The following is a 15,793-nucleotide window of genomic DNA, read 5'->3' on the forward strand; positions in this document are numbered from 1 at the left end:
CCAGAATTTTGACCCAGTGACAGTGAAGGAACAATGATATATTTCCAAGTCAGGATGATGAGTGATTGGAGGGGAACTTCCAGGTGGTCGTGTTCCCATGTGTCTGCTGCCCTTGCCATACTTGATGGTAGCAGTCATGGGTTTGAAAAGTGTTTCCTTTCACTTAGTCAACTTTGTATCCACTTTCTCCTTTGTTCCTGGGCTTCAATTTTGCTGGCAAGTCCATTATGTTACATTTTATCAAATGGATTCTGGAAGCCGGCATGGTGGCACAATGGTTAGCACTGCTGCCTCTCAGCCCCAGGGTTCAATTCTGACCTTGGGTCACTGTCTGTGTGAAGTTTCCATGTTCTCTCGTGTCTGTGTGGGTTTCCTCTGGGTGTCCGGTTTCCTTCCATAGTCCAAAGATGTGCTGGTTAGGTTGATTGGCCAAGCTAAATTGCCCCTTTGTATCAGGGGGATTAACAGGTCAATACGTGGGATTATGGAGATAGAGACTAGGTGGGATTGTTGTCGGTGCAGGCTCAATGGGCCAAATGGCCTCCTTCTGCATTGTGGGGATTCTATGATTCTAAGTCCACATGCAGCACAACAGCTACAATCATCACTGTCACCTCTTCGTCAAATTCGATCTTGTTAGTTGAACATGACTTGTTTTTAATAAGTCCATGCAGACCTTCCTTCATTAGTCCACATACCCAAGTGACTATTAATTTTGTGCCATATTAACATTTCCAAAAGCATTCCCATCAGCAAAGTTAAACAGATGGCATAATGTTGGTGCTTTTGTCCCTACACCTTTTGTTTGGGCGGGGATCCTGGATTCAGGATTCAATCCTGGACCGGGGAGCGGCGCGGGCTTGGAGGGCCGAAGGGCCTGTTCCGTGTGCTGTATTGTTCTTTGTACATCCATTTTGAAAAGTGTACAATTTGCAATTCTCCAGTCCTCTGTCAGTACCCCCGTATCTAAGGAGGATTAGAAGATTATACCTCCACAATTTCCATTCTTACTTCCTTCAGCATCCTGGGATGCATTCCCTCCAAACTTGGTGACTCAAAAACATTTCAGTACAAATTTTAGCTCATCTGGTGTCTTGACTATTATCTCTTTCACAATGACTTTGACAGCAACCTCTTTCTTGCTAAAGACAACTGCGAAGTATTCATTTAGTAACTCAGCCAAGCCTTTGGCCTCTAACATAAATCCCCTTTTTGGTCCCTAATTGGGCCTTTTACAATTTATATACCAATTGAAGAGTTTTGGAACATATTTTATGTTAGCTGTCAGTTTCTTCCCATATCTCATTCTGCCTCTCAGATTTCCTTTTTCCCTTCCCTCTGAACTTTCAGCCTAAATGTCGCCTGTAATATTAAAATGAAATTTGTCATACAGCCAACTTCTTTTTTTAAACTTCATCTACGCTATCTCTTTTGTCATCCAAGCAGCCTTGGCTCTGGTTGGCCTACCATTCCCTCTTGTGGGAATTTACTTCAGCTGTACCCAGATCACCTCTTTAAATATATTGTTTACCTACCAATCTTCAATTCCAATTTAACTGAATCAGAGCTTAAATGAAGTACCTTAACTCTAGATTTCTCCTTGTCCTTTTCCAAAGCTAACTTAATCCCTATTTATTTTTAATCTTCGTTCGTGGGACATGGGCATCACTGGCTGGCCAGGATTTATTGATGGAGATGCCTGCATTGGACTGGGGTAAACACAGTAAGGAGTCTAACAACACCAGGTTAAAGTCCAACAGGTTTATTTGGTAGCAAACGCCACTAGCTTTCGGAGCACTGTTCCTTCGTCAGGTAAGTGGGAGATCTGCTAACAAACAGCAAACAGGGCATATAAAGACACAAACTCAATTTACAGAATAATGATTGGAATGCGAGTCTTTACAGCTAATCAAGTCTTAACGGTACAGACAATGTGAGTGGAGAGAGCATTAAGCACAGGTTAAAGAGATGTGTATTGTCTCCAGACAGGACAGCCAGTGAGATTTTGCAAGTCCAGGCAAGTTGGGGGGGGGGGTTTTTTTTTTTTTTTACAGGTAGTGTGACATGAACCCAAGATCCTGGTTGAGGCCGTCCTCATGTGTGCGGAACCTGGCCATCAGTCTCTGCTCAGCGACTCTGTGCTGTCGTGTAGGCCACCTTGGAGAACACTTACCCGAATATCAGAGGCAGACTGCCCGTGACCGCTGGAGTGCTCCCCAACAGGAAGAGAACAGTCTTGCCTGGTGATTGTCGAGCGGTGTTCATTCATCCGTTGTCGAAGCGTCTGCATGGTTTCCCCATTGTACCATGCCTCGGGACATATTAGGGTGGAAGCTGGAGAAGTGGAGCATCGTGAGGTTATCCGTGGGCTTGCGGTACAGTGAGGTGCTGAGGTGACCGTCCTTAATGGAGATGTGCGTGTCCAAGAATGCAACCATGGTGAGTCTGATGTTGGGATGGAACTTGTGGATATCATATAGTTGTTTCAGTGATTGCTCACCATGACTCCAAAGGAAGAAAATGTCATCGATGTACCTAGTGTATAGCATCGGTTAAAGGTCCTGTGCGGTGAAGAAGTCTTGTTCGAACCTGTGCATGAAGATGTTGGCATATTGAGGTGCGAATTTGGTCCCCATGGCTGTTCCGTGTGTCTGGATGAAGAACTGGTTATTGAAGGTGAAGACCTTGTGATCCAGGATGAAGCGGACGAGTTGTAAAATTGCATCTGGAAACTGGCAGTTGTCAGCGTTGAGTACTGAGGCAGTTGCAGCAGTGCCATTGTCGAGGGGGATGCTGGTTTAGAGTGCCGAGACATCCATTGTGACGAGGAGTACTCCTGGTTCAACTGCTCCATGTGTGCTGCGTTTCTGTAGGAAGTCCGTAGTGTCACGACAAAAGCTGGGGGTTCTTTGTACAATGGGTTTCAGGATGCCCCCGACATAGCCGGAGAGGTTCTCGCACAGGGTCCCATTGCCCGATACGACGGGACGGCCGGGTGTGTATGCCTTGTGTATCTTCGGGAAGCAGTAGAGATCTCCAACGCGGGGAGTACATGGGATGAGAGCACGGAGGGTGTTCTGAAGGTCCGGATCAAAAGGTCTTGATCAGAGTGTTGAGTTGACGGGTGTGGTCTTTGGTCGGATCTGCGGGTAACTGTCTGTAGTGTTCCTTGTTGTTCAGTTGTCGGTACACTTCTTTGCAGTAATCCGTTCTGTTCAGTATGACGATGGCCCCTCCTTTGTCTGCTGGTTTGATGACAATGTTGCAGTTGGTCTTGAGCGCGGATGGCGTTGCATTGCGCTTGGGTGATGTTCGGGGCTGTCTTGTGAGTGCGGCTGATGAATTTGGTGTTGACGCACCTCCTGATGGCTTGGGCATACATGTCAAGTTGAGGGCAGCGGCCTTCCGGAGGGGTCCAATTCGACTCTTTCCTCTTCGGATGCACTGCAGATCTCTCTGTCAGCTGTTCCGGTTCATTGGCTGTCTCATTGTGTTCACTGTTGGCCTCTTCGGGTTTGTGGAAGAACTCCCGCAGCCTCATTTGCCTGATGAATTCCTCTGTGTCTGCTACAAGACTGATGGGGTCTATTTTGGTGGTGGGGCAAAAACTGAGCCCTCGGCTGAGAACTTCGATTTCATCTGTTTGAAGTGTATAGTCCGACAAGTTGACAATGGACTTCCCTGTAGTGGTACTGTTTTCTACTGTGGTACCGGGGGAGGCTTGGTTGCTGCTGGTGGAGATGCCGAGTTTCTCAAGTTTCCTGTTCTTGGTGTGCATGGAGACGGTGTAGTTCCTTTGTCTCGTTTGCTTGGGTTCATGCCACACTATCTGTAACCCCACAACTTGCCTGGACTTGCAAAATCTCACTGGCTGTCCTGTCTGGAGACAATACACATCTCTTTAACCTGTGCTTAATGCTCTCTCCACTCACATTGTCTGTACCTTTAAGACTTGATTAGCTGTAAAGACTCACATTCCAATCATTATTCATTATTCTGTAAATTGAGTTTGTGTCTCTCTATGCCCTGTTTGCTGTTTGTTAGCAGATCTCCCACTTACCTGACGAAGGAGCAGCGCTCCGAAAGCTAGTGGCGTTTGCTACCAAATAAACCTGTTGGACTTTAACCTGGTGTTGTTAGACTCCTTACAGGATTTATTGCCCATCCTTAGCTGCCCGAGGGCAGTTGAGATTCAACCACATTGCTGTGGCTCTGGAGTCGCATGTAGGCCAGGCAAGGATGGCAGATTTCCTTCCCTAAAGGACAGTAGTGAAGCAAGATGTGTTTTTCCCAACAATCGATAGATTCTTAATTCTGAAGTAAAAATCCTACATAAGGATGGAAAACAACCAAGAGATAAAAATTCTAATCATAAAGGCACATATATAATTCATTACTCCTCTGAAACCGAAGTCCATAAACATGCAGTTAAATGCAGAAATCTCTTGCTTTCCAGAGGGTGAGCTGTTGCAAACAAAATGCAATCAGAACAGAAATCACTCCAACTTCCATGATCTTACTTTGTCTTGCTATAGATATCCTTTAAAATCTTACACCTGGTTGGATGAAGTGAAACTACATTTAAGTTCATCCTTAGCGTTAAACAACCTCTCTACCCCTGAAAAAACTATGATTGTAAAACGATACACTTCCCAATGATAAATGTTAAACATGAAGTAGTTCCACATTTTATGATATTTTTGTGTCAAGCTTTATCCCACTAATTTCATTGTTGGTAAAATTCAAAATTACAAGTGAAAGACTTCAATGATATTTACTTCCTGGTTTGCTGTCATTGAAATATTCTCAATATAATAGGTTGCTTAATGACATCACTTGGATGTCTGGAAATCCACTTGACTGTCTGGAAATCCACTTGACTTGTCAGATTCAAAGCGATGTCGGGAAAGGGGAAATCTGCATCAGAGAGATAACTCGATCTTTGTAAGTAGCTATCTTTGAAGTCAGAATGGGTATTGTTGGGTCACCAAACAAACTCCAGACTTTTACTTAAAAACAGAAAATCCAAAAAATGCACTCAGGAATTGGATGAAGTTGGTTAAACAGCAGGAATCATTACAAATAAAAGGGATTCTTTTAGAGTTAATTTATTGCAGTTCCTTGATATTAATAAACTTACTTTAAAACTAAAGTCAAACATTCAAATTTAATAGATCAAACTATTCAAAGCACATTAAAGATCCACTTTACAATTACTGAGAGGGTTGTACCTGGATCATAACATCTTCTACATCACGTTCCATCCAAAAAGCAACAAAAAAATTATAAAATCGGTAACACCAAATCCTGAGATACAACATAAAGCCATGTGATTTTACAAAGATGAATCTTAATTCTTCTACAATGTAGCAAGTAGCTGCTCCTTCACTTTTATTCTGTTAAAAATTTGTTTGAGAAAATAATTCTGCTGCAATCTCTGCATTTATAAATTCTAGTTAATCTGACATGTGTACATTTATCTGATCAAAGTTCTCCTTTTTGTCCGTGCCATACCACTGATTTCAGCAATCATCCAAATAGAAAAATCCTCTTGTATATTAACTACTCTCTATCTTGTTCACAGTAAGTCTCACAACATCAGGTTAAAGTCCAACAGGATCATTTGGTAACACGAGCTTTCGGAGTGCTACCAAATAAACCTGTTGGAGCAGTGGTCCAAAAGCTCATTCATTATTCCAAATAAACCCTGTTGGACTTTCACCTGGCGTTGAGAGACTTCTTATTGTGCCCACCCCAGTCCAACGCTGGCATCTCCACATCATGGCTACCCTTGTTCACATTCATAAATTCACAAACTCTCTGTTCCAATTCTAGAAGTAACAGTCTTTGCTAATATAATTATGTTCCATAAATATGCTTTATAAAATATTGTAGAGATTTCTAATGTAGAACATTGAAGCATCAATTCATAATAAAACTATGCCCTAGTAAATACTAGCTATCACCATTCCAGTAGGCTATAAATAGCTATTCAAATAGTAATGGATTATACAGCCAAGCCCATCCATTTATGATAGTATATTAATAGTGTCAGAGTTATATCCTGTTTTATTATAAACTGTACACAAAAAATAAGCTAGCGCCTAGTCATAACCACATAAGATTATTTGACAACAACTAATACAGAAACAAAATAATTCCTGATATTCCATAAAGTAAAAGGCTTGGCAGCTGGTTATATTTATGATGTAAAGAAATCACTGTTGTCCTCAAAAGGTGCATTTAATTAAAACATGTCATTTTAAATTATTTCCTAAAAAAGAGAAGCCACTAAAACATATTTCCCATTCAGCTACATTTTGGTAGCTTTAAAAATAAATTGATCAGTGTCCCTATTCTATAATTTTAATGAATCGAGTTAACCGATCACATAATTCTTACTCTAAAACTACATATTCCCACTGAAGTACAGCATTCCTTTTGAACTATGCTAGTCATCCTGTCCTAGGTTTGCTATCAATGGCATTTTCAAAAAGATAGCATTGAGAAAATAGACATAACAACAAACAGCAACACTGTAGAAAATAATCCATTCACATGTCAAAGTGGTGCACAGAAAACCAATGGCTGTCAAATTAGTTTTTTATGTTAGTCATTTGCACCCATTGATTTTTTGCTGTACATGTTTTTCCTGAATAAGACTTGGCAACTCCAAGGATTAAAAAGAGGCAACAAAATGAATCTGCTTGAAGTTCTAGTACATAGTAAAATGGGACGGACAAGGTTCCCTACTGAATGAAGCGTAGTTTTTTTTTTAAATGCACCGTTGATATGTTACAGGTAACCCCAAAGAAAATAGCTAGTCTACACTGAACAAATCCTTTAAAGAAAGCAAACATTTTTTACATGAACTATCTTGTGCTATATGTTTATTTCAAATCAAAAATGTTTTGCACTAGTAAATAAAGTTTTCAGTGCGGTAATACGCAACACAATGCCATGCAAACAGACATATTTTTCAACACACACATTTCTTGCCCACCAAATGACAAGAAATCAATGTTGTTTCTAACTGATCTAAATAAGCAGAATTGTCTGGCATTTGAATTTAATTCAACTAAATCCAATAATTGCAAGTCAGTGATTGTATGTTTGTAAACACAGGCAGACCTGTTTTTCCAAACTAAATATAAACTGCTTCAACGATTTCTATTGAACAACAGAATAAGTCCCAAGACAGGCATGTGCTCACATCAAAATTGAATACTTCTGTTAATGGACAATGTATGAGCATTTATGCACATAAAAGGGTTGCCCTGAATTAAAACTTAATAGCACACAATCGTAATATATTTGTAAAATTTAAATTCAACACAACTCAGCAATCAGACTAGAGTTGGGAAAGATGATTTCATCAGACTTAATGCTGGAAAAACAATATACATTATTTAATACATTTTTCCTGTAATGTTTTAACAGTGCCATACACCTATATAAGACCATAAGATATAGGAGTAGAATTAGGTCATTCGGGCCATTGAGTTTGCTCCGCCATTCAATTATGGCTGATATGATTCTCATCCCCATTCTCGTGCCTTCTCCCCACAACCCTTGATCCCCTTCTTGATCAAGAACCTATCTATCTCTGTCTTAAAGACTCTCAATGACCTGGCCTCCACAGCCCTGTGGCAATTAGTTCCACAGATTCACCACCCTCTGGCTGAATAAATTCCTCATCTCAGTTTTAAAGGAGCATTCCTTCACTCTGAGGTAGTGCCCAAGTTCTCGTCTCTCCCACAAGTGGAAACATCCTTGCCACGTCCACTCTATCTAGGCCTCTCAGCATTCAATTAGATCCCCACTCATCCTTCTAAACTCAATCGAGTATAGACCCAGACTCCTCATATGACAAAGCCTTCACTCCTGGGATCATTCTTGTGAACCTCCTCTGGACCCCTCCAAGACCAGCACATCCTTCCTGAGGCATGAGACCCAAAACTGCTCACAATATTCCAAATGGGGTCTGACCAGAGCCTTATACAGCCTCAGCAGTACATCCCTGCTCTTGTATTCCAGCCCTCTAAAAATCAACGCTAATATTGAATTTGCCTTCCTAACTGCCAACTGAACCTACATGTTAACTTTAAGAGAGTCCTGAACCAGGCCTCGCAGGTCTCTGTGCTTCAGTTTTCCAAAGCCTTTCTCCATTTAGAAAATAGTCTACGCCTTTATTCTTCCTACCAAATTGAATATCCTCACACTTTCCCACATTGTATTCCATCTGCCACTTCTTTGCCCATTCTCCTAGCCTGTCCAAGTCATTCTGCAGCCTCCCCACTTCCTCAACACTAACCTGACTCTCTACACATCTTTGTATCATCCGCAAATTTAGCAACCATGCCCTCAGTTCCATCTTCTAGATCATTAATGTATATAGTGCAGGTATAGATGTGCTTATTCCAGCATGTGTAGTGCTAATCATTCGTTAGATTCAAAATATACATATACTTTAGTAGAGCAGATATTTGTCTAAACAAAGAACCAGTTTCATCCTGTTAGACTCTTTTGTTTTGTGCCCATTAAAGGCTGTGAAATTGTTTTCTCACCAAACCATAATCATACAACTAATTTAATCACCGATATCAACACATTAGCAAATAGACCCAAACCATGAAAATCAAACCTCCTTTCTTGGGAGGAATCATTTCGTTCCTTCAAAAATGTAAATGTTGCATTATTTTGAGAACTTTGCTTTTATTACGAGTGCAGCAAAAAAAAATTAGAGAGCACACACCGTCGACCGACACAAGCCATCGCTGAATAGACTCTCTCAAATATACTGGTTTAATAAGGCACTGCAGCACATATCCCGAAATGAAAACATTCAGGTATTCTGTAAACCCCGCGGTTGGTTACAAAAATCTCTCAAGAAGTTTCACTGTAATCACTTTTAGGCGAGATAATATAATTAGATTGATGACAAAACAAGGCAGCGCATTGTCTCAAGCAAAGACAAAAAGCACAATCTCTGTGCCCGAATTAACTAAAATAACTGAACTGGGGAGAAGATGCAGACATCACCCCCATCCTTGTCCGATACCCCATTGCCACTATTGTTTTCCTATTAATGTTATACCTCTTGCACGCCCCCCCTCTCCCCCTCCTTAATAAGACTGCGCGATCATTTGCCCTCGGGTTTCCCGAGGCTAACGCCAGTGCAACCTTGCCACGGAATCCCATTTGACTCCCCACAGCCAGATGGGAGCTGGAAGGGGCGGAATCGCTGAAACACATCTGATGGGAGAGGGAAAGGGAGAGAGAGAAAGACAGACACAAGCCGATCTGGCGGCCACCGTGGCGATAAATGTTCGCAACTCCTCAGCCCGATCGCTCATGTATTTGTTTAGTGAGGAGGGTTGCACTTTACCTCTTCCAAGGCAGCCACCGTGTTCTTGCACTGACTCATTTTGGTGGTGAAGCTGGAGGCAGTTGGAGATTTGTAGTCCTCATTCGTCTCGGTCACGAATTCCGACACTGTGATCTGGTCCGGCATCGTTAACTCCCTCTTTTTTTTTGCAGTGATGAGGCTAAAATCTCCTTTCCTTCTTCGTTTGGTTTTTTGGGTACTTTTTCACATCAGTAGTTTGTGTGTGTTGTCTGTATACACAGAGACCGGGGCTGTGGTGAAAAGTTCAGCAGCGATTTCCAACCGCCGCGATTCCAGCGCTCGAGCTCGCACTGCTCGGACCGGAGGGGAGGGGAGGGGGGGGGGGGGGTATTAAGAACACGCAGGCGCTGCTCCTCGAGCGGACGGGGGAGATTCAGAGTGCGCAGGCGCTGCTCCTCGTGCGGACGGGGGAGATCCAGAGCGCGCAGGCGCTGCTCCTCGGGCGGACGGGAGGGGATCTATAGCGCGCAGGCGCTGCTCCTCGCTCCGACTTGATCGCTCTCCGCTCCTCTTTCTTTTTCTCAATGAGGTCAAACGGAAAGTGAGGCGCAGGCGCAAGAAGGGGAATCACGTGGTGTCCTACGGGCACGCATCGACGGAGATGGGATCGGCGAGCGCGTTCGTGCGCACGCCGCCTCCTGGACAATGAGCCCCGGGAAGCGGCATTTCCGGCATGTGAGATTGTATCAATTCAGGGAGGATTGCTGTGTGTGCGAGCAGTTGTGAAATGGGGCTGATTTACAGTTGTACACAAACACATATATTCAGAATCACCCCGAGATGAGGTGACCAGGTCGTGCAGCTCTTATTTTAATTCAGAGATTTCTGCAAAATATGAGACCCCAAAATATTCTCGTCAGTTGTAATTTTCTGTACACCTAAGGAGTTCCAATCGCTTAGTCATAGGTGACCGTATAGGTGAGTTATTCCAGACTGGCAATCAGAGCTGTTCACACCCTCACCACTCATCCTTGGTGATGTTACCCACACACGGTGATTGGAAGTTACAACACCTGACTGTTTCACTTTAACGCAAGTACTTATAAGGATGTATTCTGAGATGTCAGTAAGCTCCTTAATCGCATGGCCTGCAGCGCTGTACAATTTTGCTCGTCATTGAAATTGATGGGATTTGATGCCAAGGTACCGCTGTGCGGGTAATGGTGTCCACCGGCTTTAAAGCAGCAGGTTGTGACATTTACTTGGAGCACGCAATCTGGCATTTAACTGCAATACTGAAGGAGCATTGCCTTGTCAGATGTGCCATCCTTTACGTGAGCTGTTAAACTGAGACGTCCATCTGTCTCAGTAATTCAAATAGATTATAAGGGAGAAACTGTGTTTCTCTAATCATCGAACAAAAATTTAAGGTAATTGGTAAAAGAACCAGAGGGGAGATAAGAAGACATTCTTTTTAAAAGCAGCCAGTTGATCTGAAATGCATTGGTGATGGAAACACGTTCAGCAGTAAAGAATAATTACTTGATTTGAAAACAATTACAGGGGAATGGGACTAATTGGATAACTCTTTCAAAGGACTGGGGCCAGTACTGTTTGAAGAAAATTAGGGAGTTCTTCCATTGCCGACATAAATACTTTTTGGAAGTCTTACTTGTAAATATAAACAATACTTGTAAATCATAGAAACCCTACAGCTCAGAAAGAGGCCATTCGGCCCATCAAGTCTGCACCGACCACAATCCCACCCAGGCCCTACCCCCATACCCCTTCATATTTTACCCACTAATCCCTCTAACCTATGCATCTCAGGACACTAAGGGCAATTTTAGCATGGCCAATCAACCTAACCCGCACATCTTTGGACTGTGGGAGGAAACCGGAGCACCCGGAGGAAACCCACACACACACACGAGGAGAATGTGCAAACTCCACACAGACAGTGACCCAAGCCAGGAATCGCTGTGAAGCAGCAGTGTTAACCACTGTGCTACCGTGCCGCCCACTGTGCTACAGTGCTGCCCACAAATATAAACAATCTGCATTTATATAATGCTTTTAACGTTATTCAATTAAGCAGTATCAAACTAAAATTGACACCAAACCCTGTAATGGAATATTAGCCATGATGTGGAGACGCCGGCGTTGGACTGGGGTAAGCACAGTAAGAAGTCTCACAACGCCAGGTTAAAGTCCAACAGGTTTATTTGGTTGTCGATATGCATGATCAACTTGAAGATCCTCTCCACTTGGAGCCGGCAGTTTGCATGGCAGATACATGGAATATTAGGACAACTGAGCAAAGGTTTGGACAAAAATCTGGGAAATGATAACACATTCAAAAACCAGACCAGAAAAGGGAGGTTGGCGATAGGGTGATAGTTTGCAAGGACAGAGGGGTTAAGGGTGTGTTTTTGGAGGAGAAGCCAATTAGGACAGAACCTGAGGAGAGGGAACTACTAACAACATCATAATATAAAAATAACAAGATCATTGACAGCCTACTGAAGCTGCTCAATGTGAACTTCCCTTCCTGTGACAAAACTAGGCAATGGCCTCGTGATATTATCACTTGACTATTAATCCAGAAACCCAGCTAATTTTCTGGGGCCACAGGTTCAAATCCTGCCACAGCAGATGGTGGAATTTGAATTCAATAAATAATACCTGAAATTAAGAATCTACTGATGACTGTGAAAAATTGTAAGCCCACCGATGTGCTAATATCCTCAGAACATATATTCAGAATCTTTTAATTTGTCTGCAAAGATAAAAATAAATATTGGATAAATGCTCCCTGATGGTTCAGTGAGTTTATCCATTTAACACGAGTTATTGAAATTCTGTGATCAATGGTGCAGGTTATCAGGTCGGTTTAAAATCATTAAAGCATTACTGCAGCAAATTACAACAGCACTAAGGTCAAATTCACGAGGCATCTCAGTTTCGTGAATGCATTCTGTGATAAAAGCGGTGTGTAACTGAGTCATGCAGATTAAAAAGCCGATGGTTTAATTCCACTCTATGGGGTGGACATGTCTCAGGATTTCTGACGAGGCTGTCATGAGGTTATTGGTGCAATATATGGTAAAAATAAATAATGCTGTTGAGCTAAACTTAGCTTTCAAAGAGTTATATTCACAGATGGCTGGAAGATGTAAATTAGATTCAAACGTCTAAATTAGGATGCTGGAGACAAGGGTAGAAAGTTTAACATTTCTGTGATCATTCTCACTCATTGCTGTTTCAACATCTCTTCATTTGAACTCAGCAGTAGTCTTGCTTGGTTAGGCTGGTGGATTTCATTCTTCGGGCTGGAGGTAATCAGTTTGACTGAAAGATGGCAATGGAGGCAGATTGAACAAGAAGACAGGATTTTGCAGACATAAGAGATTCTGCACTGGGATAAAGGATAAAAGCAGAGGGGGTATTCTGTTTAAATCTTGTAAGACACCCCACTAAATGGGGAAACATAGAATGTTAATTATTTTATTATTATGTAAAGACCAGGAGTATTAATTAAAACAAGTGCAAATAATCATATGATTCATTACCTGGCTTCAGCTTAACCAAATGTTCATTCAATCCAGAGAATTCAGAGAAATTGAGGATGTAAACATGCAAAAGATATGAATATGAAGTAAAGGTCACAAGAGGAAACTAATGTTACACCCCAAACCATGAACAGCAAGCAGATTTGTGGTAGTATCAGTAAACTGACATAAAAGTAAGATTTTCAGACTGCTGACAGAACAAACTATTTTATCGCAGAGATATCTATAGCAGAACCAAATTCCTAACTTGTGTTAGTTGATTTCAGCAAGGTTACAGCTGGAATCATGCAACATTTGTACTGTGTGTCTGTGTGTGATTGTATTTGTGTGTGCGTGGACATTAAGTGAGGACAAGATTGAATTCAGCTTTGATGATCTCACCTGCTGACCCTGAAGGGACAATTTTTTGAATGTGTTTGAACTTTCTGAATGGCCATTATACTTTATTTAAAAAAGACGTGAGTTTACATAGTACCTAATTTTATCCTCAAAATTTCTTAGTGCTTTACAAACAAATTATTTTTGAGATCCATACATGTCATGTAGGCAACGTATTAGACTGACAAATAAAGCATGATACTCTGGGTGAGGTGCCATAAAGAATCTGAAACAATGCAATAGCAGTTCTTCAACAATTAATGCCTTCAGGAAAGGAAGGGAGAAAGTTGGACAAAACACAAGGATAGATCTTTCATTCATATAGTTATCAGAATGTACCCTCTTGTCAAATATTAAATTTAATTCTTGAGTTTAAATCTCACCATGTCTTTGGTTTTCCCTGTTTAATCCCTGAGATGGAGGGATAGTCCCATGAGGATAGATTAAACATACTTCTTTAGAGTTTAGAAGAATGCGTGGTGACCTCATTCAAACATATAAAATTCTAACAGGGCTCAGTAGGGTAGATGCAGGAAAGATGCTTCCCCGAGCTAGAGTTCTCGAACCAGGGGACATAGTTTTAGAATAAGGAGCAGGCCATTTAGGACTGAGATGAGGAGAAATTTCTTCCCTCAGAGTGTAGTGAATCTTTGGAATTCTCTGCCCCAGAGGGTTGTGGAGGCTCAATCGTTGAGAATATTTAAGACCAAGATCAATACATTTCTACATATTAAAAACATCAAGGGATTGTACAGGAAAATGGTGTTGAAGTAGAAGATCAGCTACGATCTCATTGAATAGCGGAGTGTGATCGAAGGGCTGAATGGCCTACTCCTGCTCCTATTTCTTATGTTCTTATGTCTCTGGAACATCCTCTGGCCCGACAACTCCCTGAGAACTCTCAATTACTCTGACCCCATTCTTTTGTGCATCCTGACTCTATGCAATTCATGTCAATGCATTCAACATTCTAGGCCCTATTCTCGGGAATTTTCCCCAAACGCTTCCATCTCTCCAGCTCTCTCTCAAGCTTCAAAATCATCTTTAAAATCTACCTTTTCATGTGGCGTCAATTCTCCTTATGTTTCTGTGAAGGAGCTTTTGACATTTTTAACTTAACGATGTTACATCAATGCTAGTTGTTAATGAGCCATCTATAATAATCAAAGAAGTAGGCACCCATTTGCCTAATATCTGGAAATTAAAATCCCATAATCTGCACCTACCTCTAAATAATGAGCATAAAGATATATGCACATCTGTGTTTTACCAAACCAATACTTGTCTAACATTGCACTTTAACTCTTACCAAAACCATACATATATATGTTTATTGTTGCAAAAAGAGACACACTGTCAACGCTTTTTGCCTTGCATTCATCAGGGTAGAGTCACAAGAATATCAATCATAAATGAAACAACAATTTATTCTGCATGCTTCATTTAAGCTCAACCCAGGCAGATAGACATAAACCCAGCAGTTAACTGTTACCTGGTACATTCTCCTTGGCAACGCCTCTACCGATCAGAGTCCACTTGCCAAACAATCAACACTGTTTACTCACGCAGCATAAATTGTAGCTCCTTTTACAATTGGTATTCTTGTGAATTTGTCCTGATGCATGCAAGACAAAAAAAATTGACAGCATATTTCTTTTTTTCAGCAATATCAAGTTCTGAACTACCGAATAACTATATATGTGCTTCTTTACTTCTTATGACTTGAATAACTTGCATGATGAATTATATTCCCAAATACAAAGGGTGTATTATATCTTCATCCGTAACTAATATAGAGTCATAGTCAGAAAAGTTTACAGCATGGAAACAGGCCCTTCGGCCCTACTTGTCCATGCTGCCATTTTTTTTTACCACTAAGCTAGTCCCAATTGCCGCATTTGGCCCATATCACTCTATACCCATCTTACCCATGTAACTGTCCAAATGCTTTTTAAAAGACAAAATTGTACCTGCCTCGACTACTACCTCTGGCAGCTGTTCCAGACACTCACCATCCTCTGTGAAAAATTGCACTTCTGGACCCTTTTGTAACTCTCCCTTCTCACCTTAAACCTATGCCGTCTGGTTTTAGACTCCCCTATCTTTGGGAAAAGATGTTGATTCAGGCGAGACAATAACCAGCAATAATATTCTGCATTGGACCTTTGCATGTTAATGGACAAAATTACAACCATTATTGATGTAAAACAGATGAGCTGGGTTGCACAATGTTTTCAATGTATTAATTTTAGAAAATAAAGTGCTATAAACCTTCAGCATAACCTTTATGGTTATCTAATGAAATTAGAATAGCATAAAATTGTGGTAGCCTGCATTATTCATTTTGACCAGTATGAAAGTAGGGAAGTATTGCTACAGCTGTAAAAGCATTCTTAGACTGCATCTGTGTAAAGCTTTGGTTTCCTTATTTGAGAAAGGATTAGAAGCTGTTCAGCGATGCTTCACTCAACTGATTCCTGCAATGCAAGGGTTA

General features: G+C 41.4%; 1 protein-coding gene across 4 annotated transcripts in view; it reads right to left on the minus strand.

Moving 5' to 3' along the window:
- asap2a (ArfGAP with SH3 domain, ankyrin repeat and PH domain 2a) overlaps positions 1-9,935 on the minus strand; it is a 164,836-nt gene extending 154,901 nt beyond the window's left edge. For all 4 annotated transcript variants that reach the window (XM_078213169.1, XM_078213168.1, XM_078213167.1 and 1 more), the window contains exon 1: positions 9,389-9,935. In XM_078213169.1, the coding sequence (XP_078069295.1) occupies positions 9,389-9,514 (126 nt within the window). In that variant the 5' untranslated portion in view covers positions 9,515-9,935. The remainder of the gene's footprint in view (positions 1-9,388) is intronic.
- Positions 9,936-15,793: the final 5,858 nt, after the last annotated feature.

The sequence above is a fragment of the Mustelus asterias genome, chromosome 5 (genome assembly GCF_964213995.1).
Source record: "Mustelus asterias chromosome 5, sMusAst1.hap1.1, whole genome shotgun sequence".
Taxonomy (NCBI): domain Eukaryota; kingdom Metazoa; phylum Chordata; class Chondrichthyes; order Carcharhiniformes; family Triakidae; genus Mustelus; species Mustelus asterias.